General features: G+C 40.3%; 1 protein-coding gene across 2 annotated transcripts in view; it reads left to right on the forward strand.

Moving 5' to 3' along the window:
* Positions 1 to 27,877, forward strand: part of CNKSR3 (CNKSR family member 3) — a 54,997-nt gene that overhangs the window by 2,321 nt on the left and 24,799 nt on the right. For both annotated transcript variants that reach the window (XM_030945798.1, XM_030945799.1), the window contains exon 2: positions 25,629 to 25,792. In XM_030945798.1, coding sequence (XP_030801658.1) covers positions 25,629 to 25,792 — 164 coding nt within the window. The remainder of the gene's footprint in view (positions 1 to 25,628; positions 25,793 to 27,877) is intronic.

Consider the following 27,877-nt stretch of genomic DNA (forward strand, 5'->3'; position numbering starts at 1 on the left):
TTGTTAGCACACTGTCTCATAGTTTATTTTCAACCTGAAGTAGTTATTTACTGTATAGTTCACAACCACTGGGTTTCATGTTTGACCAAGACCAATTTAATTTTGCCTTATGAATATTTCATTTAATTCTCGAGTTTAGTTTTATGAACAAGTGTTTGGAGGGGTGCTTAAGCTCTTTGTTGCCTTGCACATGTCTTGTGTGAGAAGTGATGCCACGATCTGGTTGAACTCTGGGCAAAATTATTTGGCTGGCGATATCTGCTGCCAGTAGTCAGTGCTGTGGTGCCGTGGAGATGTATTTTAGGAGCATGATGTAAAAAACTGCTGGGAGATGGCAGCTCTCAGTGGGGAGATGGGTTTTGCAGATAATGATTCTTACTTATCATACAATGATAAAAAATACTTTGGCAAAATGTAGAGAATGGTGGAAATAAGAGGTCTGACTCAGTCCATATTAATGTTTAATGTGAAACTGAGCCCCTTCTTGCTCCCCCCGCCCCCCCATCAAACTTTGATAAATAAAATTTTTTTTTATAACTTTTCCAGACCAAAAGGAATCATGGAAACTTACCCTTTTCCATGAAACAAACCTGTAAAAAGCAAAATCCCAAAGTAGGCTGTATGACCACTGCTGGACAGCTTATTTGATCCTGGTCAGCTTACTTTTTTTTTTTTTTTAGTTGCTTTTAAGTAGCTCTGAGATTTTGAGATGTTCAGTCCTTGGAAAATACTGTAAGAAGCATTTATCTAGCATTTAAAATGGAACCTATCAAGAAGTAGTAAGCTAAACATAAATATTTTTAGATATTTGTAGTCAGGTTTTAAATGAAAAGAGCTCTGTTCATTGTTACCAACAACAGCTGATACAAAACACAGTTGCTTGTCTTCTCTTGCTAATTCAGACTAGAATGCTGCTATTTTTTGTGAACAAGGGTGTTTTTTCTGGCACAGGGTGCTGTACTGGCAATAGCAGGCTATGCAGCTAATAAGAGCTGGTCTAGTTAAACTGAAACTGCACAGGAAGACTTGTGCTTTTATTGCCAACAATTTTCTGTGTACGTGAAGCATTTTTCAAGCAAGGATGTGATAGCTTTTTAGCTACAGCATCAATGTTTGAAAACAATCTGATTTTTTTTCTATGAGCACCACCTCGATTTCTGTCTGAAAGAAGTGATGGTGTAGTTAAGGGTTTCTCTTACAGCACAATGAATTAAGATAGAATTTAGGGGCCATATTCAGCCATGAAAAGGTATGCATTTTCCTAGGATGCTGTGTTGATTTACTTGTGCCTGGGCTGGCGTGGAGTTTGTGCTCTTTGAACAAAATTGTCTGCACTGTTTCCTAACTCTGCTGAGAAGATGTGTTTGGGGTTTGTTTCTCTGGGTTGTTTTGAGTTGATCCTTGTTGTGGTACAGACTAACATCTGGATAGTGTTGTAGTTGACCTGTGATCTTGCTTTTGTGCAGTGTAAGATGCCTGAGGGCTCAAAGTCCTCACCTGTATATCACAGCACTCTCTCGTGTGCCTGAATTTCTTGAGAGTTCCTCAAGAGGTATTCCTAGAGTTACCCAGCTTCTTGCAGGGCAGGTGAGTGGCCACAGAAGTTGCAGCACATTTGCAGTACACTTTATAAAAGTGACTTAATTTTACTGGCATAATGACAATTGATGGTATGGTGAAACTTTTTCTGATCTCAGAAGTCCCTAGCTACTGGAAACCCCTCAGCCGAGGTCATTCCTCAAAAGATGTGAGGAGGAAAGCAGCGTTTGTCATAGAGCTCCTGTGTGAGAAATGTCACTGTTGTCTTAGGGACATCACTGTGCCTCCTCTTTGTTTGCTGTAGCCTGATCTGTCTCTTCCCCCTTTCCCTAGGCTTCACATGCTTTTATGAGTTGTGACTTCAAGCAAAATTTTACACGGTAAAGACAAGTTTGACATGCTTGTGGTTAGGAGCCTCTGTTGTTGTGAGGCTCCATTACAGTCTGGCCTTTGTCACTGGAGCTGTAAACTTGGCTGACTGGGGATCACACATCTGCTTTGGGCTCATTATTGCACTCCAGGTTCAGTTATTCCCTTTCTCAGGAGTTCATGGACATTACTTATTCCTGCATATGTCATGAAATACTCAGATTTCCATTCCTGGTAAAGCTGTTGGGCAGCTACATTTATAGGTATGTCTGGGAGAAGAGGAAGAAATATGCTTATTTATTAATAGTTAGCAATTAGTAGTGAGGGCTGGGTGTTCTTTTTTTAGAGCTATCTTGCTTACCCAGGGAGATTTCAACAAGGTCAGTCATGTTAACTGTGTGTGCTGGGAGCTGCAAACCAGAGCTGGATTTTAGAACAAGTTTTGGGTGATGTCTAGCAGTGGAGTTATTTTTTAGCTTTTCTTTTTTTGGCATTCTCAAGTGAATGTTGTTGTGTTCAAGTTATTTGGGAAACTCTATCACTAAGAAACTCTGGTTATTTTGTAAGACAGGAGTATTTGGCTTTCAGTGAGAAATAGCAGGGAGAGCTGCCCATGCCTGGGATACAGAACAAGCTCTTTCCTCTGTTCTAACCTTTTCTTGGTTACCTAAAAATATTCTGTATGAGTATTTGTTAATTAGATCAGAGAATGGTATTGCATAACCACTCTTTGCACATCCAAGCTTGCCCATAATATTTTACTAGCAAAAGGTGGAATATACTAAATACATCTATTTATATTTATTTGTGGGCTGAAACAAAGTAAAAACTAGCACAACGAGTTTGTACTACTGCAATCTTAAAGTTATTCATGCATTGTTGCTAAAATGAGTGAATATGTATGAAATCAAAGTTGGTCTCTGTGTTCTTGTGTTTAGATCACATTTTCATGGGTTTTTCTGTGTTGCACTTTCTTGAACTGCTTGTGGGTTGTGATATTTTTTTCCCCTTGATCTTTTTGTATTCACAGTCAGCTCTGCTTATTTGCCATTAAATTACTGTTCAAACTACTGTAACCAAAGAAAGTCTAAAAGTTGAATGCTGTCAGCATAATGTCTGGAAAAGCAATATTTTAAGAGCTAAAAATCACAATAAGCATTAGTGGAAGTTGATTATAACTTCATGGAATGTGAAACTGCCTAGTTAAAGGTGCAGGGATTGGCCACTGTGCAGGCTGCTTTTCCCCTTCTTTCTTTAAAACTTGAGTGTCAGGAAGTAATTTATATCTGTTGTTGGACACTTCTATAGGAAAAGCCTCATTTTTGATGAAATATTGCTTGGGCTCCAGGTTTTCAGAACTCTTGTTATGTGTTCCTTCCTTGCACTTCTTGCCCGGTACCCTGTGTTTTCAGCATGCAAAACTTCTTAAACGAGAATCATGCCTCTCCTTGTTTTTGCACTCATTAGCACATTGCAAGAGCTACAGGAAGACAAAGTACAGGGCACTGGATAAAAATGTATGTTGAAATTTGCCATGATGATTTATTTTCTGTAGTAAAAGACCCCAACAAAAAGCTGTTACTCAGCATGTGTACAGGATGAATTGCAGTTATGAGTGATGTGTGAATACAGCTTATTATCAAGTACTCAGAAGTATGTGGGGGCTTTTGCGTGGTGTTTGTTTCTTCTTTTTTGTCTCTTAAATCAGAATTTCTGAATTGCCTGGTTTAAGACATGGAGCTCCTTCCAGGCATGTCTAACAGATGATGACTGATCAGGATTAGGGAATTGCAGAAGAGGTGGCAAGACTGCTCATTGTTTGGTTTGCTCCATCATCTTAGGACAGGATTTTCACTGATGCTTCACACAGAAGGCATATTAATAAATCTAAACAGTGCCTCTGCAAGTTAAATGAAAGATGTTGATTTCTATGGTGTATTTTCCATAGAAGTGATGATATTGTTCTGAATTTGCACCTTGTCTTTGGCTAACGGTATCACACATTCAAGCCTTGCCTTCCTAGAGCAATGGTGTATCTGCAGTGTTTCTCCTTGCTCTGTCTCCACACACCCCAAATAAGTCCTGTCAAAAGGAGGCTGTAGTGAGGTACTGGCATGGCAAGGCACATTTGAGGAGATGAATGGAAGGGTGGACAGGAGTTAATTGAGCTGGGGTCTCTATAGCAACCTCTCACACATTTATGGGAGTTCTTCGGGCCCCAGCTGCCTGTGGTGATGGGGTAGCTCAAGATTTTAGTGTGTTTGTACACATGGCTGTTGTAAAATAAAGGAGATTCAAATAAAAATGCTGTTTGACTGTGGGTCTCTGGCTGATGTTAGACCTGGTATAGAGTCCTTGTGTTATTTGGACTCTCATTACCGGAGTGGGATAACTTTGGAGTCTGAGTCTATCATTCAGGTCCCTGGGCCACGCTTCCTTTGCATGAGGAAATTGCCTGTGGGTTTCCATATGCCTGCCTCCATCTTTTCAGAGTACAAGCAATGACATTTCACAGCTTGTAGGATCTGCAGGAGGTGCACTTAATCAGCCTGATCTGTTTTGCTGGCTTTAAACACTCATTACCTATTAAAATAGATATTTATGGTATTATGAAATTTAGCTAATTTTCATCAAGCATCACACATGCTGGACAAAACCAAGCATCTGTGTTTGATTTGGTGAAATCAGATCACTGACTTCTGTAATTCTGGTCTACAGTCTTGTGCTCAGCACCTGGCTGAATTCTGTTATAATACTCTGTGTTAAAGTAGTTTCTAATATGTGCTTCTCTATACAACCTTTTGAATGAAGAATGTTCTTTGTCACTGTAATGACAAAATATATTTTTGGACTGTTTCTTAGACTAGTAGTTAAATGTAGGTAAGCAAAGCCTATGGTGTTTTGTTGCAATCAAAGCTTTGTGGCATAAATGTGATCTTATCTTGCTCCTTGATCAAAGGAAAGAACTTAATTGGTGCTCATCAAGGGCTAAGGCTTCTGCTAAGCAAGTGTTGGTACATGCTTCTGGGCTAATCATCCTGATGTCTCTGTCTTGGGTGTGCAAAATGAATGTTGCTTAGGTTGCCATCCTTTTATCATTGTGTTTATTTATCTCATAGTCTTGTTTTAGTGAAATGAAGTTGGCTGGGTGAATGCTTTATTAAAAGCTCTGCAATAAGCCCATTTTATCATTAAATAAAAGAGGCCTTCTCTGGTACATGTGCTTTTCAAGCCAGAAGAGAAGGACTCAAAGTTTGGCAGCAGGCAGAAGGCTGTACCTGAGCAGGTCTCTTAGCACTGCACTGCTGACTGTGTGTGCTTGGCCATGCAGGTCTGGAGGGAGAAGGGGTCAAAAAGGGATGAAGACTTATTTCCCCTCCTCTTCCCCCTCCTCACCCCCCCAGTAGGACTTGCCCTATGTAGAGGGCTCTAAGAACAAGTTCAGACATGCCTGAGGAATGTGGCCTGAAAAACGTGTGTAGTGGATGGAGATGTGCCCAGAGAGTATTGCAGAGGAAAAGTGGGAACCTAGTGAAATACAGATACCTACTCTGGTGTGAAACCTTTTTTTCCTCCCCCTCTGTCTTGTTCTAGTCACTGCTTCACTGCATCCTGTGCAAGGTGTTGGATTCTGTTTGTATTCTGTCAATTTCACCAAACAGAATTATAAAAGTATTATGGCAAAAGTTACACTTAATAATTGTTGACATTCCTAAGGGTAGCTGTAATGGAAACTTTGGAAGAAAGAGTAGACAAAAGATAGATATGCTATAAATTCTGTATCTTTGTAGTCTTTTTCATCCAAATTTGTTGTATGTCTTGTGGTATTTGGACTTTGTTTTTACTAGAGGGTGTAATGTTATACCTCTTGTGAAATATAATCTCTGTGTCAACATAAAAGCATTGTAGTTGTTTCCTTGTATTTCAAAATAGTTCATCTTTTCTCTTAGCTATACCTACTACACACTATTTCAGACAACAACATTGGATAAATAAATCTATATGTGGTTGAAACAAGGACTTGGAAATCAAACCTGCCAATGACATTTCTATATCTTGCTGGTTTTGGTTTTGTTTCCTCATAACATATTAGGCATCACTGCACTAAAAAAAAAAAAGTAAGAACATATTTTGCCCTCAGTTATGATTATAATTTAAAGGTAATCTTGGAGGAACATGTAATATTGGTGTTTGGCTGAGGATGAGTTTCGTTGCTTAATTGTGAGGGTAAGTGTGGGTTTGATGCAACAGTGCCAAGGCTGGAGCGTTCAAATGGACTGAGGTGGGTGCTGTCCTTCCATAGCAGGTACTCTCTGTCAGTGGGTACTCTGAGGGGTGAGGGGATCTATTTTTATGGTTACTCTTATGACAGTTTCATGCTAGTTTAATATTTGGGACTAGGGTACACCTAGGCTTTGGGACTAGGTGTACCAGAGTGATGCTGACTGCTAGGACTCTGGCCAATTGTACTTTTATTCAGATTTTAAAACACCAAGAGAGGATGACTGAAGTGGAGCCTTGAGAAACAAAGCCTCGGGGAGCTGATGAAGTGTTCTTTTGTTGTCTTATGCAGCTCTTGTCTTAATTTAAAATTAACATATTGTTAGCACGGTGTCCCTGGTGTTATACGTTTTTTATTCTATTTCCTACAATAACATTGGACAAATAAATCTATATGTGGTTGAAACAAGGACTTGGAAATCAAACCTGCCAATAACATTTTTATATCTTGCTGGTTTTGGTTTTATCTCCTCATAACACATCTTTTTAGACCACAGCATGGTGTGTAAGTTCCAAGCTAGTTAGCGTCTTTGGTGTATAAAATCATCTCTTCAGACAAGACAATTAGGTAACCCCATTGGATGTTGCCATGGCACCAGTAGCAGCAATATGTGCCATTTTTTATTGTAGTAAGATTATTGCTGCCTTCTCAAGGTGATGTATTTGGAGAGGAATTCTAGCTCTCAGTAGAGTCAGTCATGTGCTAGGCATGTCTGGAGACTTTTGCTGATCTGCCTTTCATGGAAATGATAATTTCCAGGATGGTCAGGTTGTATGCACGCGTGCAGGTTTGCTCAAATTGACATGGTTGCTGCAGAATACTGAATGGACTGTGTGGTTTCTAACACATGTATAAATGAGCATAATGCATATAAATTTTACTGTGCAATATCATCCTCAATTTTCCAAGGGTTAAGAGAGTCTTGAAATGATAGTTGGGAACTTAATTATCTTTGGTGGCTTTACTGAATTATATTTTGCTCATTATTATTCTACCCTGTCATTGGGTGTTCTCAAAAATGTGCTAACTTCTGAAAACTAATTTTCAGGTAAGATGTAAACTATTTTCATTCTGCCCCTTATCCCCCTAGCAGCTTTGTTAGTTAGACATGCATGGGTCTTCCCTTGAGATGCTTCTTACACCTAGGAATTTTGCACTGTCTGGAAGTTGCACCAAAAAATTTTTACTCCATAAGAGATTTAAAAATAAAAGAAAAAAAAAAGAGCCCAAACCCAATTTAGCTGTGAGAAAGAGGCAAATAGCCATCAATCAAACTGCCTGACTTCCCGACAAAAACCTGATGGTGCTTAATACCAATGCAAGCACCTGTGGCTTAAAAGTATCAGAGACACTTGTCTGGAGCTTCAGCAGAGGGTCAGAAATATCTTGACACCACCCCACTAGGAGGGTAGAATATCTGCTCACACTCTTGCCTCTTCATCATCATGAAAAATGAGGATGTCAGATGGACTGGCTGAGGTACTTGAAGGACTCTTCCCTGCCCTCTCCTGTTCTGCTTTTTGTCTGGGAGGGTGGTAGGTCTCCTGATCAGTTTAATGATATTTTAGACTTGCCTATGATTCAGAGAGAGTCCTCAGCTTTGCAACTGATGATCTTAAGACACCTTTGGCATTGTTATGGTTGGGGCATTGCACTTGAACTCTCAGGTCTCTGCTGTTTTAGGGAGTAGCATCATAGCTAGGGCTGAAAGATAGGAAATAATGAAAATGGGTCAGGCAGCTAATTGTTTTAAGCAATTGCTTTAGATGTTTAAAGTGATTATGAAATTATGGAGAAGCTCAAAGGTTTGGTGTTCGACTGCTCAGTTGATACACCTTGTTTTTTGACCCAGTTGTGACGTGCTTTAAAATGCCCGTTGTGTTTGGTGCCTCAAGACAGTATGGCGTGGTTCATGGAAGGTACTCTGAGGGCTGGGTAAAATGATGCAAGGACTAACTTTTAAGAAGATGGAATTCCTAATGGAAATGTTGCAGAGCTTTTTAAAATGAAGTAATTTATGCATCCAAGTAATGGCAGCATCTCCTAGGAGAATCCAGTAGTGACTCCTGGGGATCTGTCCATGATGGAAAAGTGTATGCACCATCAGCTTCTTTCTGTTAATGTCGTGTCACTCATCTTGTAAATGTCATTCAGCTTGTCATTCATCAGCAGATGCTGATGGCTGGTGATTCTCATGTGCTTGTACTTATTCCTCCCTGGTGGCTGTCAGACTGTAAGGTGCTAGGCATCCGTGTTTCCTAAACCGAGCAGGAGGTTGTCATCCGAAAGCTTGGCTATCTGGCAAGTGCATCAGCTGTTGCCTTGCAGCAGGCTGCTCCCTGACTTGCTCATGGGTGGAACAGTAATCACAGTGTTTGCAAGGGTGCACACACAAAGGAGAGGCAGATGTGAGTAATGGACCTTGCTGCAGTCAGCCAAAACAGTTCCACATGATGCTGCGAGAAGGCGGCCTAACCAGATTAAAGGGATCACCCCATTTCTTCTTGGGAGATAAGAGGCAGGCAGTTTTGCAATGTTTCTTTTTGTTTCCACTGTGGGAACAGGCAACAGAGTGTTAATTGCCTGAGTTCAAGAAAAGGAGCTTTTGTGACTAATGAACTGCTTCTTCAGCCGCAAAAACCTTGTAACTTTGAAAAGGCAAGGTTTTAATTGTGTGGTGGCTGTAGGGCGGGAGGGGTTGTTGCTTGTATTAAGCGCATAAAGTTATCAGGAACGCAAGGTTCATGTGCTAGACACACAACTAATGTGGAGTGTAGTGTTGCTGCTTTTGGAAAATGAACTAACTTTGTGCTTGACCTGTTGAAGGATAGTATTTATTTTTAGGGCCAGCAAAGACCAATAATGAGTATAAAATTTATTCTTGCTGCAAAGATGTTGGCTTATTTTCTTCATGGAAGGGTCATAACCTAATACAGCTGACAAGGCATGGAAGCAGTCACCTTAGGAGACATGCTTTGAAGGGGGCAGTGCTTTTGTGTTACCTGCAATTATAGTGTAAATGTTGTGATTAATATGAATATTGCATGTGATTGAATTCTGTGCTCCTACTTGCTTTCATTTTATTCCTTTGGAAGTGTAATTCTCTATGCTATTGTGAAGTTCTTTACAACAGTAAACCAGATGGGCAGAGGCTTGGGGATGAGATGTATGTATGGGCTGATGGAAGCCCAGCTCCAGATAGAATGGACTGAAGGTTGATTTTTGCCTCCAGGTGGGATGGGTTGTCTGTTTTTCAAGTTGACTTTTGCTTTGCCAGGAAGTTTTGCTGTGCAGTTATCTCTAAAGGCTTCCCTGGCTGGGCATTTTGGCATGGAGGTGGCTGGGGGGTCTGGCCTGTCCCCTCTATCCATAAGCTCTCCAGGCCTGAGCAGTTTACCATCTAGGACCAGGGACTGAGGAGCTGCTCTTAGCTCTGGCTTGCAAGTAAATACATGCTTTTGGCTTCTGTGGCTCCCATTCCAGCATCTTTTCAGCAGGATTAGTGTGTGTGCATGAGATGGGTAACAGCAGCTGAAGTTTAGTGTCTGCAGACCAAGAGGTTGATGACAGTTTTATATCTCTTACGGTTGAAAACATTGGGCTAAAATAAATGTCTTTCATATTTCACATGAGTGGGATATCTGGAGAGATTAACTTTGGGATTAGAAGACTTCTATGTTGCCCTGTTTGTTATATGCTTGTAATGTTCTCCTGTGGATTGCTTGCTTTTGAGATACTGCTACTTCTGTTGATTTGAAATAAACATTAAGAGGAAAATAATGCAAAGAAATTTTTTTGTGCTTGCTGCAGTTGGAGCAGCATGGCTGTCTAAAGGTCTGTTAAATGGCCACTTTGGGGTGAATATCTACAATGAAAACTTTCAGTAGTTATATCTGATCAACATTACTCTTTTGGCTGTACTTCCCTTTATTCCTTGTATTTTCCTGTTAATGTGATCTTTCCTAGATGATATTCTGTTGTGTTGGTCTTACTTGGGTAACTTGTCACTTACTTGACATAACTTACTTGTCTCCTGGCTGTTTTACAATAATTTTCAGAGGTATTTGGACTTTTTTTTTCCCCATTGTAAAGAAGATGCTTATAGATGTGACAAAAGAAAGCATTTTTTAAAAATTTAATTGTTTTATCTCTTGTATGGAGAGCCCTTATTCTTTTCCAGCTAATGCTAAGAAGAAGACAGGAGTGCTTGGTGGCTTCTGTGGTGATAGCTTGCAAATAAGTTGTTCACAATTTTCTGCTTATGGGTCTCTATTACTGGTGCAGACGGTACTGCTGGAGCTGGTGTGTTTCCTGGTAGTTTTAGTTGAGGGAATGTGGGGAAGGTGTCACTTTCCATAGAGGTCTCGGTTTGGGAATGCGAAGCCAAGTCTGCATAAACAGAGATTAATGTGTGAGACACTTTCTTTGCTGTTCAACATCTTCTAAATATCACTAATGCCTTTAATTCAGAAAATAAACCCTCCCCTTTCTGCCTCTGCCCCCCCTTCTCTTCCCTTCCCCCACCATTCCCCACCTCCTGTAAGGACCTAATGATTAACTCGGGTGTAAATAAGGTCACTACAGTGCCTGTAAGAGAAGAATAAAGAGTGATCAAACAAGCTTCCATAAATCACCATCTTAAAAGTCCATTTCCATAAAGTTGACAAATAGGGGCACTCTCGGGTTAAAGAGGTTCAATCTGGTTGCAGGTTCTGTCTTCCCTTGCAAAGTACTGCACCAAAGTATTACTTCTGAATTTATGTTTGCAAGTACTTTGGGCCCAGTGAACAATTTCTTATGATTTGGAAGTTTGAAAAGTCAGTCACTGACTGGAGATTGCTACTCAGCAGTGACCATGTGGCAGATTGACTGCAGAAGTCCAATCTGAGGGCTTGAAGCGGTTATTTGATCTCCTCAAGTAGCTTGAAAATAAGGCTCTGTGATACAAGAGATATAGTATGCATCCAGGAGAGAGGCTGCTAAGACAACTTGGAATTGGTCAAAACAAATAAGTGCATTTAAATAAAATGTCTGATATTTCTAGATTGGATGTAATATCTTTTTATTACTGGGCAAACATCTGCTTCTAAATTTTTGCACCTTCCAGTTTCAAACAGCCCTTATACCCATTAGATGACATTTTATAAAAACAACGTAAATATTAGGAATAAATATCCTGGCTTCTTCTAAATCAGTATTTCAGGGACCAGAAAAGCATTGAGTATTTTAAAATGCTCATGAAATATAACCTAATTCTTCTTTCTACCCCATTCTTGAAGTGTAATGTTAGTCACAGAGCTATGCAAAACACTCAGTTTCACATGAAACCTTGTGTTTACTGCTTCTCATTACTTATGTTCTTGGTACTGATTTGGCAAAAAATCTGTGCACTAAGAGGATGCTTGATGTGCTTCTTTAAACTTAATGCTATTTGAAATGTAAGTGGAGCAGTAAGTAGAAGAAAAATAAGAAAATGTCTAGGTGACCCTAGTAATAGAAATTAGGGAGGGAAGTACATTGCGTTGAAAAAACAGGTGTAAAAATTATCACAACCATTGTTTTTAGGACAGCATTTGCATCTGTATGTTTCTAGCCTGTTTTCTGCCTGTTTATTGCAGCAGGGAGACAATAGGTTATTTTTGGTGTTTCAAGTAATGTTACAGGTTCAGCATCAGGCCTTATTGTGAAAGATTGCATGCCATCTTCCACATAAATGCATGCACACCTGTAAGGTACTCCCAAGTGACTGAATTGTGTCAGGCATTGCAAATGCAAACCATTTATGGGATTTTCATCCCTTCTTGCATCTGTTTTGCAAATACAGAACTCAAAGCTTTAAGGGGAGATTGTCCATTTAATAATCTCTTGGAAGAGAGGCTGTTAAGTGGTTATGTACCACTTTCACAAATGTTATCCGATCCATTCAGCCTTATTTAAAATTCAATTTAGCAAATCATTCCCTTTGGTTACTATACAGCAGTAAAGGGGCTGATGTGAAGTTTGGCATAACTGAAATAGAGAATAGTTGTTTTTAGGATGCAGGAGAAATATGGTGCTTGCAAGGTGCATCAGCCTCTAGGGTAGCACATTTTCCCCGTGAATGGCTTGAGGGTTTTAGGAGGTATCTGCCAGTTTGTGCCTCTTGTAAGGGTTTCTGTTATCTACCAGTTCATGTTCTTTCAGCTATTGACTTTGTGTTGACTGACACAAGCATGGGAATTATGTTCTTTTTTTTAAAAAACGTGATTAATTAGTTTGGTATGAAAGCCATCCCTAATAAAAAAAGTTAACCTACAGAGAAAATGATATTTTGCTAAAAAAAGCTCTAAGTGTAGCATTGTTCTTAAAATAAGAAAAACCAAACAAAAAACTGACATAAAACATACAGATCAAACACAAAAAACCCCGCCCAACTGTGTAGTGGCACAGATAAATCTCAGTATGAGGAAAACTTGATTCAGTGATGCCTTGTAGACAAAGAGAATAATTAAATGTATGAAAATAATGAACTGAAGAAGCACTGCTTTGTAGTGTCAGTAGGTGAAAGATAATATAGGTGGAAATACAGGTGGCTGTTCTACTGGAGTTACCTCTCTGTGAACCAGAAACACTTCCCCTTTCAGACACCTTTGAATTTTTGACACCTTGAAGTTTCATCTTGTGATGGTGCTGGTGTAAGCTTCATGTTACTGTGAATGCGTTAACATTACAATTGAAATTCCAAGAGTCTATTAGGGAAGAGGCTCATTAGGTTGTCCACGAGTGTTCCTATGTCTGCTCTTGTGAAAATTGTTTGAATTTGATAATTACTTTATAGTAATAATGAAGTTATTTCCAGGTAAACCGGAAAAGTACAATGATAGGAAGATGCCTTTTTGTAAGTTTAACTTCAATGTCTGCTGCTTGGAAAACTGGATTAAGGATATGTGATGGTTGGAGTGAAACCTGCCGAAGGACATACCCTTTTGTAAGGAGATAAATTTTTTTTTCCAAGTCTTTTTTTGCAACCCTACATCCTGTACCACATTGGGCTCCTCACTGTTGTCTCTTTTGTAGCATTCACTGTTGTAGAGGAATTCTTGGCAGAACAAGGGCGTGTTGTACTCCCGCAGGGACTGGACAACCCTGGCCTGCAGATTACAGGGTTACTTTGAAGACCATGCACCATCCCCGAACAGATAGAACAAGGAATAATGAACACTGTGCAAGGACAAAGCCGGATGCCAAGCAAGATACGAAAACTGCTAAATTAGCACACCCTAGCCAAAGTGCTTACAGTGTGACAACCAATCAACAAGTAACGTGTAGGTGTGATTGCAGCCACTTAACCAATGAGTGTTAGGCAGCAGTCATGTGAAACAGTGCATAGAAGCGTAAATATGACAAGATTGCTAAATGAAGTGCAATGACATGTAGCCATATTGGTGTGGTTGTCATTACTTGGCTGACTCTCCGCGGGACCCTCTTCACACTGTCTTTTGCCCAATGTCCTATCAATCATTTAAGAGTCTTATATTCCTTAAATCCATGATGCCCAGTGCAGTCCTGCGCTGGTTCCCCCCTGTACGGCACCCATAATTCCCCAAGGCTATGCCTAAACCTGTGCCTTGCATGGTGTCATTTGCTGCCAGGTGGTACACTAGTGTGCCAGGGATGGGGAATGTTGGCCCCGCCTGCTATTTGCAGCGTTTCTCTGGTGCCCTGGCATTCCTCCCAGAATATGCTCAGGTACAGCCAGAGCGCATGGTGAGACCCCCCCATCACCTGTAGTTTTCCTCCCTTTTGCTGTGGACCTGGCAGGTTTTCTGGCATGGTGCAGGTAGTACAGTGCAGGGATGTTGGATCAGGATACCCCACCATGGTGCCTTCCAACTTGTTCTGTCATTCAGGGTGAGAAAGAAGAGGACCAGGGGCATTGGAGGAGAGGAGTGAGACTGGACAATGGAAAGAATAAGACTAAAGAGGTGGTCTTCAGCCATACATCATGAACTACAGACTGAGTCCAAGTTCCATAATTTCCACAGCTTCTAGAGTTTTTGCCTCTGGAGATTGAAACAATTTCCTATTCCTGCTATAGATTAAGCTGCAATATGTATTCCACTTGTACAATAAAAGAAAATTAAATTGTTTCCCTTAAACAAAAAAAGAATTTGGTTCTTGCAATCTTGTGAATTCTTGTGACTCCGTATCTAACGTTGGAACTATTTTATGTTCAGTCCTATTATACTTCTGTAAGCAAAATGGTGGTGTTTTAAAGACTTGTTTTGAATAAAAATTCTCCTGTAAGATGTGTGTGTTAGGATAGTGGTATTAAAAAGAAACCACACAACAAATTCAGCATAGTTGTGTGAGCTGGAAAATTCTGGGAAATGTATTTCCTCTGCGGTTGCATTGATTTAGTGAAAACAGCTGCATCTGTTAGTAGCAGCAGTGAGATTTCTTTTGGGCTTCTCTTTGGAGCTGTTAATGGGTGTGAGGAAATAGACGTCTCTGAGTGGGGTCTGCAGCCAGTCTGGTGAGGAGTGTGTGGGGGGTCTCACCAAGCACAAGTCAGGTTTCAGACAGAGGAGCTCTCCTGGTTGTAGTTGCGCTGTTTTCTGCTGTCTGTCCCCCACCCCCTGCATCTTTCTGCCCTTGTGTTTTGCAGTAACTCCACAGCAGAGAAGGCAGACTGTTGTGTCCTCCTGTGTGTTTTTCCAATTTGCAGCCCATTATACTGGCTGCTGCTGCTGCTGAGCTCTTGGAGTCCTATTGCATAGTTGAGGCACAGGCATCCTCATGGCTTGCCTTCTGCTTGCAAGATGTTGATGTTACATGGCTGGGCTAAGTCTCTCTGGTGGTGTGGAGGAGCTTTACCTGAGGTTTTGGTAAAAGTGAGTTGGCAGTAACCACCTGTACATCTCTTTGAGCTGTCTGGGATCTAGTGAATCTTTTGAGGCCGTGTTTGTCCTCCTGCATGAGCCCCCCTCACTAAGAGAGTGAGTCAGGGTGCTGACCAGCCTGAAGCTGACATGGCAATTGTTCTCCCACCCCTGTTCCTGTTGCCACCTAGCTGCAGAAGGGGACAAATGGGGCTGTGGTGTGCCCATGGGTGCTTTGTTTCTGCAGCAATCATCCTGTGTGCCCTGTACAGGAGGGAACACATGGGGAAGGGGAGTGATTCCCTATAAAGTCAAGCACTGTGTGGAGGGAGGGACAAAGGCCTTGTTTGTAGGTTTTTCTCAACTGCAGCTTTCAGTGGCCAGACACCACTGTGCTTTCATTCTTGCCAAAACTCTCCTGTGCCTGGGCAAAGTTTTATTTGCATCAATGAAGCAAAATGGGTTTTTGGTGAACAGATTACTGGGACTATGGAAGTTGCAATTGTACTCCTGTCTGAGTACAATTTAAAATGCCTTGACCAGCATGTCCTAAAGTGTACTTAGTGTGGATAAAAAGCCTTAGTGGGCCGAGAAAAATGAATACCAGAATCATCTGGTTTTCTCCACTTTTTGCTTTTGATTTTACCACTTGCTTTTTTTTCTGCTGGAGGAAGACTTAGTGTTTCTTTGAGTTGTTGGGAAACAACTTGTGGGTGTCCAAGAGGAGTGTGGTTTTCAAACCCAGGGTGGAACAGATTCCCCGCATTGAAACTGTGGTGAAAGTTTCATTGTCAGAGTTTTGGCACAGTACATGAGGATGATATGTTGTGTCAGTAGCAGCCCATAGGACATATTAATATATTCTGATGTATGTGGAACAGTTCTACACTGAGTGTGTGAGTGAAATTGATGAAGCTGCTGGATGCTGGTGTAATAAAGTAACTCACTTCTGGTGATGCCCTGTTTAAGCAACATCTTTTGTTTAGTCATCATATTAGTTGCAAACCACTTAAGAAGAAAATTCTTTAGGGTGTAGGAAGAAGCTGGCAGTATTTTAAGTCCTGTTTCATCTCTCTCAGTACAGGTATTTGGTTGTCTTTCTCGCCTCACATAATGTATGCAATTGCAAAGTCACACTAAGTGATTATCCTTCTACTGTGCTGAAAGCTCTGTATTTGCTGACACTGTCAGTCATGTCTTCACCAGCAAAACCATTTTATTAGGTTGTGACAAACAAGGTTTGTTTCACTGGGCATGATGGCTATCAAAAGTTTACATGAATTAGTTCAAGAACCATCTTTTTTTTTTGTTTAAAACCCCCTTATTTTTTCTTAGAATGTGCAATTTTTTCTGCCATTGCAGTAGTGTACTACAGTATGCTGTGCCAATCTCTGTGGGTTTAAAATAATTTTTTTGGAGGGGTGTAAGTTGGTTGCTAGATGTAATGGTAAAGAATTAGGGTGAGAAGGAATAACAAGATCTGGGTCCTGCTGGATGAAGTGCTTGTGTGTCAGTTGGGGGCCATCCTAAACCCATGTAAGTATCACTGTTTGAAATGCAACCAACAGACAAATAGGCGCACTTCTGCGTGTGTACTGGGGGAAAAAGATGTTTCCTTGTTTCAGTTTGGAGTTTATGGTGGTCCTTAAGTGACAGCAGAGCAACAAATAAAAGAGCCTCATTACAGCTACAGCATACTGCCATTGTATTTGGTTCATATTGCCTTGCTTGTGCTGCACCCAGCAGATGAATACAGGTTGCACCTTGCCGCAAGTAGGATATTGTTTTTACTGTGAGGTGGGGGAGGATGTTGTCAGAAGTGTCCCAGAAGACATCCTGTGGCATTAGCTAGGAAGCTATTTGGGCTTGTCTGCCTAAAGCAGGTGTATTCTTCTGTTTTAATGATGTGTTTGCATGCATTTGCTGAGTGTTGGCTTTTATTGCATGCTCTGTTGAAACTAAGAGTGCCAGGTCTGTCTGTACAGAACATGTGGATATGCTCTGCTTCCACCTCATTCATGTAACGTGCCAAACAAAATCTGTTAAAGCATGGAAAGATTGATTTTGCAACACGTAGCTGGTCAGTGAGTGATGCAGTTGATTCTTAAAAGGAAAACCAATGAGTGTTGCTCTGTGTGAAGCTGCTGCATCATATGCACCTTAATCCCTGATGCATACAGAGCATACACCAAGGTCAGCAGGAAAAAATAGTTTGCATCTGTTCTCTTCTTTTTTCACCCTTCATCTTTCTCTGGTCAGGAGTCCTTTTTCTGGTTGTGTGTGGAATTAGCAAAAAGTTATATCTGAAATGCTGGCAGCAAGATGTCATGCTGCTGGTTGTTTGAGTATCAGCCCTTGTTTGTGGTTCCTGTTCTTTCTTGGAAACCCATTTTTTCCCAGGATGAGTATTTGGGGTAGCACCATGGAGTCTGACTGCCTGGGGCTGAGTGGTAACTCCTCAGCAAGGGGGTGTCTCATCTTTTCCCTCTCTCTCCCAGGAGAGTGAAAATTTCACCCCTGGAAGCAAAATTATATTTAATGGCTGAGTATTCACAGATGAGTCAGTCTCTTAGGGAAGTGGGTGATACCAGTGAGTGTGGTGGCACCAAAGCCCCACGGGGTTGTAGCCTAGGGCCCCAGAGCTCTGCACAGATATCCAGGCCAGTTCTGCTAGTGAAAAGCATGACTGCATGTATATACTGATACCTGCCTTTTCTGGTTAAACCTTTATGATGTTATGCTGTATTCCACTTGTATTTTCCCTCTTCCTTTTTTTTTAGATACATGACATGCTATCACTACTCACTTTTCTGTAACATTGCATTTCAATTTTGCCTTTAATTTGAAGTCTCAAAGCTATGTCATAATAAGAACCCCCCTATGGAAAATGTTAGAAATAAGTTTTGCTTTCTCCACCCCAATTTTTTTTTCATGAATTATCTGAAAAGGAGCTATTAAAAAGAAAGAAAAGTCAACTCTACTTTGAATTTTAGTTGAAATTTTGGAATTAAATACCATTAACTTCTTAGCTATTACAGAGTTGCCTTTATCACTGCTTATTGTACACTACCATTTCTCCATGTCAAATCTCTTTCTGGAGTTCTGATGCAAATTCACTCATTGTCAATCAAAGCTGCAATTTATAAATTAATTCACTCTAGCAATTTTCTATTTGATGTTAATATCTCAATCTAGATTACTAAACCCATGAGAGCAGCTATGTGATTCACTGTGATCTATTTCTTAGTATTACTAGGGTAAATTTTTGGCTGTGTTTTTTTAAACCAGTCTATAAAAGCTTTGGTTCTATCTTTGGCTTAAATCGATATCACACTTCTACCTGCCCAACTCCAATTACCCTATACAGAGTTTTGCCTTTTTGGGAAAATGTTGTGTCACTCTTACAGAAAATGTTAAAACCAAGAGTAGCTTTCACAAGTGAAGAGAGACAGTTTTCTCAAGTCTTAGAATAGGAGCTCACCCTTGCTTTGAGAATGGTGAGGCACTGGAACAAGATGCCCAGAGAAGTTGTGGGTGCCCCATCCCTGGAAATGTTCAGTGCCAGGTTGGATGGGACTTAGAGCCATCTGCTCCAGTGGAAGATGTCTCTGCCCATACTGGCGGGCTGTGGAGAGGATGATGTGGAAATAGATGATCTTTAAGGTCCCTTCCAACCCAAACAATTCTATAGTTCTAAAAGTAATTAAAAGGGAAGCTGCCGTCTATGTTTTGGTGCTGTGTATGGCACAGCTGTGATAGTCCTGTGTTCTGTGCTGCCTAGCGAAGTGTCCTGTCCAGCATGTTTGCCAAAAAGGAGTAAATTAAGCAATACAAGAGGAAAGATGACACACTGTATTTCCTCTTGCATTTCCCGTTCCTCAAGCCTTAAACCATCTCTGTTTGAATCTGTCAGGGTAAGACTTGGCTTCTGTGGCACTTTTTTTCATTAACCTCTTCACCTTTCCCTGAATCTGTGTATGGATGTTGAGCATTTATTGCATACTGCTGTGTGAAGAATCACTCCTTCATGACTTGTTTGGACCTGTTACATGCTTGCTTCACTCTGATTCTGTGTTGGAAGAGATGATGAGCAATCTGTGTTCTTTCTGGCCACTTCTGGCTTTACAGGCCTTTATCATGTCCTTCTCCCCAAAGTATTTTCTTCTGTACAACTTGTCTGCTTAGTTTCCTGAAAATATTTTTTGAGGAAAATTTGAGTTAATTTTTCTGGCTTTTGTAGAGAGAAGTCTGGCCTTATAAAACTTCTGGAGTATTGGAAGGTTTCAGCAAGCTAATTTGACTTTTTCTGAAGATACTTTATGATTCTCAAGTGCCAAAGCTTAGAGTTGTCCTCAGATTTACTGTCTGGACCAAGGCAATAGGCGCTGCCAGAATGGTTGCAATCAGTGGCTTTGTAGGCAGCACTGATAAAAAGTGTAGCATAACACAAGGGCTGTCAGTCTGAGATTGTATCTATACTGAGCAACTAAAGGTTAAACATAGTGTCTGTTTCCCTTCTGGTCAGGATAACTTACAACCCAAATTTACCCACGAGTTCTTTTATTACAAGGCAAAGCTTTCAGTTTTGTGCAAAAAAAAAAAAATGAATAAAAAGCTAAGGGATTTATGGGTGGATTTGAATGGAATGAATGGATTTATTTTGAGGTAACATGAATGCATGAGTATGGAGCTTGTTTTTCCAGGCTAAATATATTAGTTGAAAATACTGAAAATAGAAACATGTTGCAAAAGCCTTTCTGTGCAACTGTCAGTCAGGGGGGATTACAGAGGGGACAGTAAAGCACTCATTATCGAGGCTGGAGGCTTCACCATTTCCCTCTGTCCTGCTGTGACCTTAATGAGAGAGCTGCCCTTTGCATCCCGACTGGCAGGCAGAGCCCAGCAATTTGTCTGGTACCATTCCTTTGTGGTGGGGGAGACTGGCAAGAAACTTCTGTACAGTTCTGGCTGCTCTTGGCAATGCCTGTGCTCAGCAAAGCTGCACCCAGTGCCTGGTGAAGCAGCATGTTGTGTCTGCCTCTTCAGGATGCAGGTGCTCAGACAAAACCATAGAAGAGTGGCTTACAATTGACTGCATGAGGAGAGCTTACTTAATAAACAATCTGGTTAGGCAGGAGACGTTTTTCCATGGTGCTAATAGAAGCTCTTGCTCTTTGATTATGTGTTGTTTTGTTTTATAAGTGATTGATACTTCAGATGGTGGCAGTGTTATGACTAATTTTAAAATTACACGAGAGTAAAAAGTGGAATGAGGAAATTTTTTCACATTTGTACTAGATAATAATACAAAGATCTCTTGAAAGCATTTTCTTGGAAAGCTAAGACCTTCGAGGTCATTTCTGGCCCCTAAAAGTGATTTACAGTAGTTGATAAACTAAACTTTTGTTTTGGAAACTTTTGGAAAGATTAACATGAAAGCATTGATGATAGCTAACAATCAGGCATGTGGATCCTAGGAAGTCAGTTCTTACCTAGGATCAAATTGTTAGTGGAATAAGTTTCTACTGACTGCTCTAGATTTAAATTTTTATCCTTCTTTAAAAGAACCTTGAATTCCTCTGTTAAAGTTATCGCCGGTTCTGTTTGTGATACTGCAGGAGGAGAATGGCATCTGTGATGTTACTGTGTAAAACCTTCCCACTGTGTTCTATATTAAAGAAAACCATGTATTTGTTTTCTTCTCCTTGAACTTTTCTTATTTCTTTTCACCCTGTATCTGTCCTACTGAGCTGCTTCAGCTTTCAGCTGCCTTGCAGACCCTTTTTCCTTATTTTCATTTGTCTTGTCAGGTGCTGGTTCATCTGCTTATGAAGTAGTTATTTTCTCTTTCTAGTGTACATTTGCTGTCTTGATTCCCTCTTGCTTTATCGTTGATTAATTTCTTCCAGTCCTGGAAATAGAGAAAATGATCTCTGATAGAGGAAGCTATCACAGTAACTGTTATAAAATGATGTGGAATGTAAATGACAGTATAATGGCATGTACCATGGGATATGCCAAAGATTCTCATGCAACTGATTATCTTTCAAGGCTTGGGAGGGATGAAGTTGATGTGTGCAGGGAATCTTTAGATATGAAAAGTGTCAACTATATAGACCCTGAAGAGGAGACCAGAATATGAGTGACTTTTTCAGGTGGGAGGGTCAGTTTTAAGGTGATGAGGCAAAGATGACTTTGGCAGTCCTATCCTAACAGGCTATCCAAAGTCCCAGGGAGCCCCGTAATGGGATGAGGGCTGTAGTTGAACCTTGGTTCTGTGCTGAGATACCAGGTGCTGCCTGCTTGTGAGTTGCCCAACAGAGGAGAGAACATGTTCATTATAACGCTTTGTGTCCTTGAGGATGTGAGCAGTGATCCCCATATTCCTGCTCGGTGAAGGAAAAAGTTTTGTGCTTGAGAGTTCTTGCTCTGTTCAAGTGGCTTGAGCTCCTCCCGTTTCCTGCTGTCAACTTTTGGCATTTTATGAGCTGTCCTGACAATCTGTTCTTGAATGTAAGGAAATTAATCCCTGTCACATTCCAGCTTCCCCTCCCCGTGCCTTCCTCAGTCCCTTGCCCTTTCCATCTCCTCTTGCTTGCTCTCTGCCCCCTCTGCGCTGCTGTGTGGGACAGTTGACTGTGGTATCACAAGAAAAGAGTGAGGGAGGAAAAAAGAGGTGGTGAGTCAGCTGTGCCCGCTATACCTGCTTTATAGTAGGTAAATTGTTTGATAGTGTCCAACGCAGAAGTTGAGCAAAAAGCGTGAAACTGCTTAACCACTCTGCTCACAAAACACACCTCTCTAGTTTTTGGGCAGTCAGGTATGCCACTGCTCGATGGCTGATATCTCTCAACTATAGAAATGTTAATTCTGTCTGAATAGAAAACCCGATAGTAATGGCTTGGACCCAAGCCTCACCCTTAACTCCCTCCAAGTTGTCTCTTTCTTCCCCTCAATTCTTATAAAAAATAACTTTCTTAATTGTGGAAACAGACTGAGATTGGTATCGGTGCAAATCCTTAAGTGTAAGCTCTGTCCCAATGTTTTTGCATGAATGCAAGGTATTGAATGTCTTCAGGGGTGCTTTTCTTGGTGGTTATTTTAGACAGAAAAGTCTAGACAGTTCTTAGGATCTATTGCACATCTCTACACCTGCCAAAATTTTGGAGGGAGTTTTGTTCAAATTACTCTGCTGTTCATCAGAAAGTGCTATGTGAGTTGTGAAAGCCTAACTAAATTAGTCTGTTTCTTTCACTCTTCCTCCCCCAAATAATCTCTGCTACTAGTGTTCTAAAACTTGAATAATATTCTGCAATTGCTATTTTTATTTTATTTATACCTTTCCTCATTCTCTAACAATTACATAAATAGAAAGGACGTTCTTTTATGCATGATTTTGTTGTATGTGCAATAATGTGAAGTTTTCACACGTGATTGAGACAAATGCTTTTTAAACACATTTTGAGTTGAAAATTAATAGGTTAGTTTTGAGAAAGGCTCTTCAGTGGATAAAGGACATAAATATAGATACTTTTTTTCAATGTCAGTCTTAATTGTATTTTTTCAGAAATACAGAAAACTACTTTCTTGCTTGAACCTGCTAATATTGCACTGTTGAAAGTGACCTGGCATGTAAGAAAGTGTCTTTCTAAGTAGTGTAAGAATTTATCTAAGTAATCTCTACTTTCTTTTTATTGTTTTTAATTCATCTAAGTTCTTTAGCAATATCCAGACATTGCAACTGACAATACAAAGTCTCCATAAGGCTCTGAAGTTAATGGAAAAAATACATGGAAAGAATATAGATGCGTGGAAGAAGGGAAAAATAAGCAGTTCATTTAGACTACTGGTGACATGTGAATGCTGATTTTAAAACTTTGCTTAAATATTATTAAAATTTATTGAATTGGGTTATGAGTCCTTCCTCCCTTCTCTCTTCCCTCTTGGAAGTGTGGTTTGCACATGATGTGTTTGATTCCCATGTGATTAGACATTTCATTCATATCATGGAAAATTAAACCATAGGCTGTAAAATGTGGTTGCAATTTCAATTAAAATGTTTAAAATTTCCCCCTAGGTTTCTTAGTAAAAACAATAGCAATTTTCCTAATGCTGGTAAGCTCATCTTAGACCCACGAACTCATGTTCTGGTAGATAGTTTGTCTTCACTTCCTGCTTTGCATAGTTTTGTCATTTAATCTTAAATACGAGTCTAGCTGAGCAGTTGTGCCGCTGTGTTGGCTATTTTGAGTCAACATTCTTGCAATTTTGTAGTATCTTATTTTATATAGTCCTACAGTGTGGTTATAAAAGTACTGTTTTTAAGGGCTCTTGATTACAAATAAAATTTTAAAGTAGCCCTTCATTTTTTTAGTAGACCTTCAAGAATGGGCAAGCATGAGTTTAAAAAAGCACAGGCAAATGAAGACCCATAGTTGTATTTTTTGGGGATGATATATACATTTGAATCTTCATGTTTTAGCATAAAATGAAGTTCTAGAAAGGATAGTAGGCAAAATCCAAACTGCATAAAAAGCTTTAAAAATAGAGCCTTGACTGCATGCTGAATGAAGTGTTTTATTTTAGGTGTTTGTGTAGCTTGTAATGGAAACTATGGGCTTACAAGAGCAAATGATGGGAAACAGTGGTCTGTGAGGCAGCAATAAAAATTGGGAATGCCAAATATGTGCACTGTATGTCAGCCATGGTTGTGAATTTGTTTGAAAAAATAAATTGTTAAACAATGAAGGCCAGTTATTTTATTTTATTATTTTTCATGGGAAAAGAGTTTGTATAGCCTAAGGAGGAATTTGGTGCCTGTGGGAAAGAGAGCAGTGGGCTCAATTTTCAAAATTTGTGCAGCTTTGCCGAGACATATGGGAAGAAACAAGAGTGCACCCTGAACAACTGTAGCCCTGGGAGACTCTGCTAGACTCACATGCGGGTTTTTCCATTCATAATTACACTTAAAAATCAAGCTGTGTGTGCTGGTCGCTCTGCACAGGGAGGAGTCGAGCTTGTTCAGCCAGATGTTGATTTACTCTAGTGATTAAGCTTGCCGTAGTCGTGTGAAGGGGTGTCTGTCCTCATTGACTTGGAAGGGTGAGTGGTGTGTGTTCAGTCAGGCTGTGCCTTTGGGAGCCCATCCTCTGCACATCTGCTGTGAGCAGGCACTGTGGGGAGGCTGTGCCTGCTCCTGCCGCTGTTTGGGCGTGAAGTTGTTTCATGTGACTCCTCAAACCCCCTCTGTGTTTTGAGTCAAGTGTTTTCTTGGTGGTAGAGTGTGCTGGGAGTGCTTGTTTTCCAGGCTGCTGCTGCAGCTCTACGAGTGGAGCTGAGTGCTGGTGTTTTGGCTCTCGTTTCTCTGTACTTCAGGATGCTGTTCGTGTTTCTCATCTGCTGCGTTCGATATCCTGTGCATCTCAATGGTTTCCTTTTGAACTGGACTTGTGCATAAACATCCTCTATTCAAATAAAGGTTCAACCTTTTTTTAAAAAGGAATGGTGAAACAATGCAGCTGTATTGGACAATACAAAGAAGACGTCAAATGTGTTATTTGAATTTTTGCTCATGTCAACTGTTTTCAATGAATGTGGTGTATTCCTGTGAAACAGACCTAATTGGGTCTGTTCCTTTTGCTGCAGCCAAAATATTGAAGGGGAACAGAGTTACAAGAGCACTGAAACATTTTAAAAATAACACATCCATCCAAATTCTCCCCCAGATTGTTGTTCACAGGCTCTTAACAACAGAGGAAATAAGGAAAATACCCAAGGAAATGGGATTAACACATAAAGCTTAGAGTAAAATAAGATGAAAACCAGAAACACTTTCTGTAATCACTTGGGAAAACCTACTGTAGAGAACAGGATCATAGAATCACTGTTTAAAGTGAGGATTTTGGGGATATTGCTGGGACAAAATAGTCTAAACTGTTTTAAAAATACTTCTAGATAGAAAAATGAATTAGATTTCTTACCGGTGTGTGTTGTTGATCCTCAGAAAGGGGAAGCAATGGCTGCTTCAGGAAGCTGCAGGCTCTTATAAATCAAGGTAATAATGAGACTTGAGCCAATTCTTTTGATTGCTTTGCCTTTGTGGGTTTTTTTTTGGTCATTTTCCTTTTCATCATTTTATGCTTTTGTGTCTTTGCTTGTTTAACAGGCATTGGGCAAGACCTTTGTTCTTGCCTTATCCTGGATTTTTTTGTTTTTTTGGACGGTTGTTATTTTTTTGTTGTTGCCATGGATGCCCCTCAGGGTTTGGGTTGCCCTGATGTGTATGTCCCTTGGTCACTTTGCCTGTGCAGACAAGAAAGGCACATTTTTACTGGCTGAGCTTGATCCACAAGGAGCAGGCCAGTTGTGCCTTGACTTAGGTGACCCAAAGATCCCCGTAACTTATGTGCTCTATTTCTGTGCCCCTGTGGCACAACCTCAGTCACTGCAAGTTTCATTCATAATTTTGCATTGTATATTATATGAACTTTAAATTTCTGCCTTTTTCAATATTTTTTTGGGGGGGGTTTGTTTGTTTGTTTCTAATGTCCCCTTGTCTCCCTTTTGTGTTTTGGTAGGCCTGGATGATTGCCTGCAGCAGTATGTCCATAAATTTGAACGGGAGAAGATAAATGGTGAACAGCTGTTACAGATTTCTCACCAGGACCTTGAAGACTTGGGTATCTCACGGATTGGACACCAGGAACTGGTTCTAGAGGCTGTGGATCTCCTGTGTGCACTGGTTAGTTACATGTGAACAGATATGCGAAGAATTTCTTAAAGGGCTTTTTTGGGTGAATAACCAAAGCAAGATTGATAAAACCAGAATACCTTTGTTGCTTTCTGTTACACATCACAATAAAAGAAAAAAGTAAGAATTTGTTTAATTCTTCCAAGTTTAGTATTAAATAGTTCTCTAACTTTTTCCTGATAAGAGGCAACTTCATTTGTTTGCACTTTGAAAGAAGAAGTTGTCTGAGTGACGTTGTTAGATCTTGTGGCTCCTATTAGAGAACAGTTTGTCTTAGAAGACAGAAAACACACTGTTGAAATGACAGGTGCTAGAAGTTTCTCACATCAGTTGAAATGGGTTTAGAGTAATTCTGTAGCAGATCTGTGAAGTTAATAAAATTCTTGAGATGAGGGATATTTCGGCACCTCAGTTACAGTTTAGCTGAATTCTTCATTGGATTCAGAACTTAAGCTGTTCTTTTGTCCTACTCCTGATACATAACTGCAGATACTTTGAAAACAAAACATGCTCTGAAAAGCATAAATATATTTTGGATTGTTTTACTAGTGCAGGCTTTATTTAAAAGCCATATTCTGGTCACAGCCTTGAAGGCCTGTTTGATGTAGTGCAGTGTAATGAGCAGCAGGGGTATATATAATTACATCAGGGAGGAGGGTGGGAAAGCCTGCCTGATGATTCCTTGGCCAGTACTGGCCTGTCTTCCCTGCATTAGGCAAGGTTTGGAGCAGCCTGCATATGCTTCTTGAAATGGAGAGTGTTTATTGTCTCTGTGATACGTGCTTTATTTGAGGCAGAGAGGTGCTACAGGGAGTGTTCCTACTCCACAACCTGGAGCAAATTGTACTGGAAGAAACATATTTAATGAAATCTCTTCAAACGATCTAAAATGTTTCTCAAAAATGTTACTCTTATACTTGAAAGACATTTTATTTCCTTTAGGTATTTGATCTACCAAAAAATGTTAACATTAACTTGAAAACCTAATAGAAGAATGTAGCTGGACTGAAAAGCAGTTTGTGGTGTGGGAAGGAACTTGTTGGGCAAGTGTGGGGGTCTGGTGAGTTAGTAAATGTAGTATGGGCTATATATGGTCCTGACTGAAGTCATCTATGTGGTAGTCCCCAAAGGCACTTTTTTATTCTCTTAAAAATGATAGAATAAAGTGAACAAAGCTGGACAGCTGCCAAAACCTAAAGCTGTGTTTCATCTCTTACAATTTCCTTCTAATTTCCTTTGTAGACAAAAGTTTTGACCTCAGACCCATTTCTGGAAATCCTTTGTGAAATGCAGCTCAAGTTAATGCATTAGACAGATATTGCATATTACAGCTGAAATGTACTTGTTCCCTTTTTAAGAGGTGAAGGAAGAATTCCTGTGTTTTCAGTATGCCCTTTGCCACCTTCTTGATGCCTGTTCCCTTGGGATTTTGGAGCTGCATAGAATCACCACTGATTTTGTTTCCAAGGGATACTAAATGCTAATGACAACTAATTTTTTTGTTGTTGTTTCTTCTTTTTGTGCAAGTGAGAGGTTTCCTGATTCCACCTGCGTTAGTTCTTTGAAAGCGGGAATGTGTATTGTTTAGTGGATGTTTTGGACATATGCTGACACTTTCCCAACTTTTGGAGCCTTGTGAGCAAAGGAACTATTTTTTTTTCCTTTTTTAATACTTTTTTCTTTTTTGTTCCCTGTTTTTTGACCCCACTGCCACCCCCACTAAGCTGTCAGCTCACACTGTGGCAATGTAGCATTGGCTGAGCCAGCCTGATGTCACTCTTCACAAGGTTGTCATTTTTGGTGGAGAAAGGCTGAGAGGGGATTTTGGTGGTTTTCCAGTCCCGGAGTTCCCAAGAAGAATTTCCCCTTTTATCTATTTTGCCATGGCAGTTTCCTAGCTAAGTTTGCTTCAGATCAATGCTTTGGTTCCCTCGCACCACAAGAACACATGTGGCTCTACAGACAATGAGGAAGCTCTCTTTGGAACCTCTTTCTCCTGCAGTATCTCTTTTCAAGCATTCACCATAGAGGCCTTTGTTCCAGCCTCTGTAGACCAGTCAATAAATAGCGTGTGAA

The sequence above is a fragment of the Camarhynchus parvulus genome, chromosome 3 (genome assembly GCF_901933205.1).
Source record: "Camarhynchus parvulus chromosome 3, STF_HiC, whole genome shotgun sequence".
Lineage (NCBI taxonomy): Eukaryota > Metazoa > Chordata > Aves > Passeriformes > Thraupidae > Camarhynchus > Camarhynchus parvulus.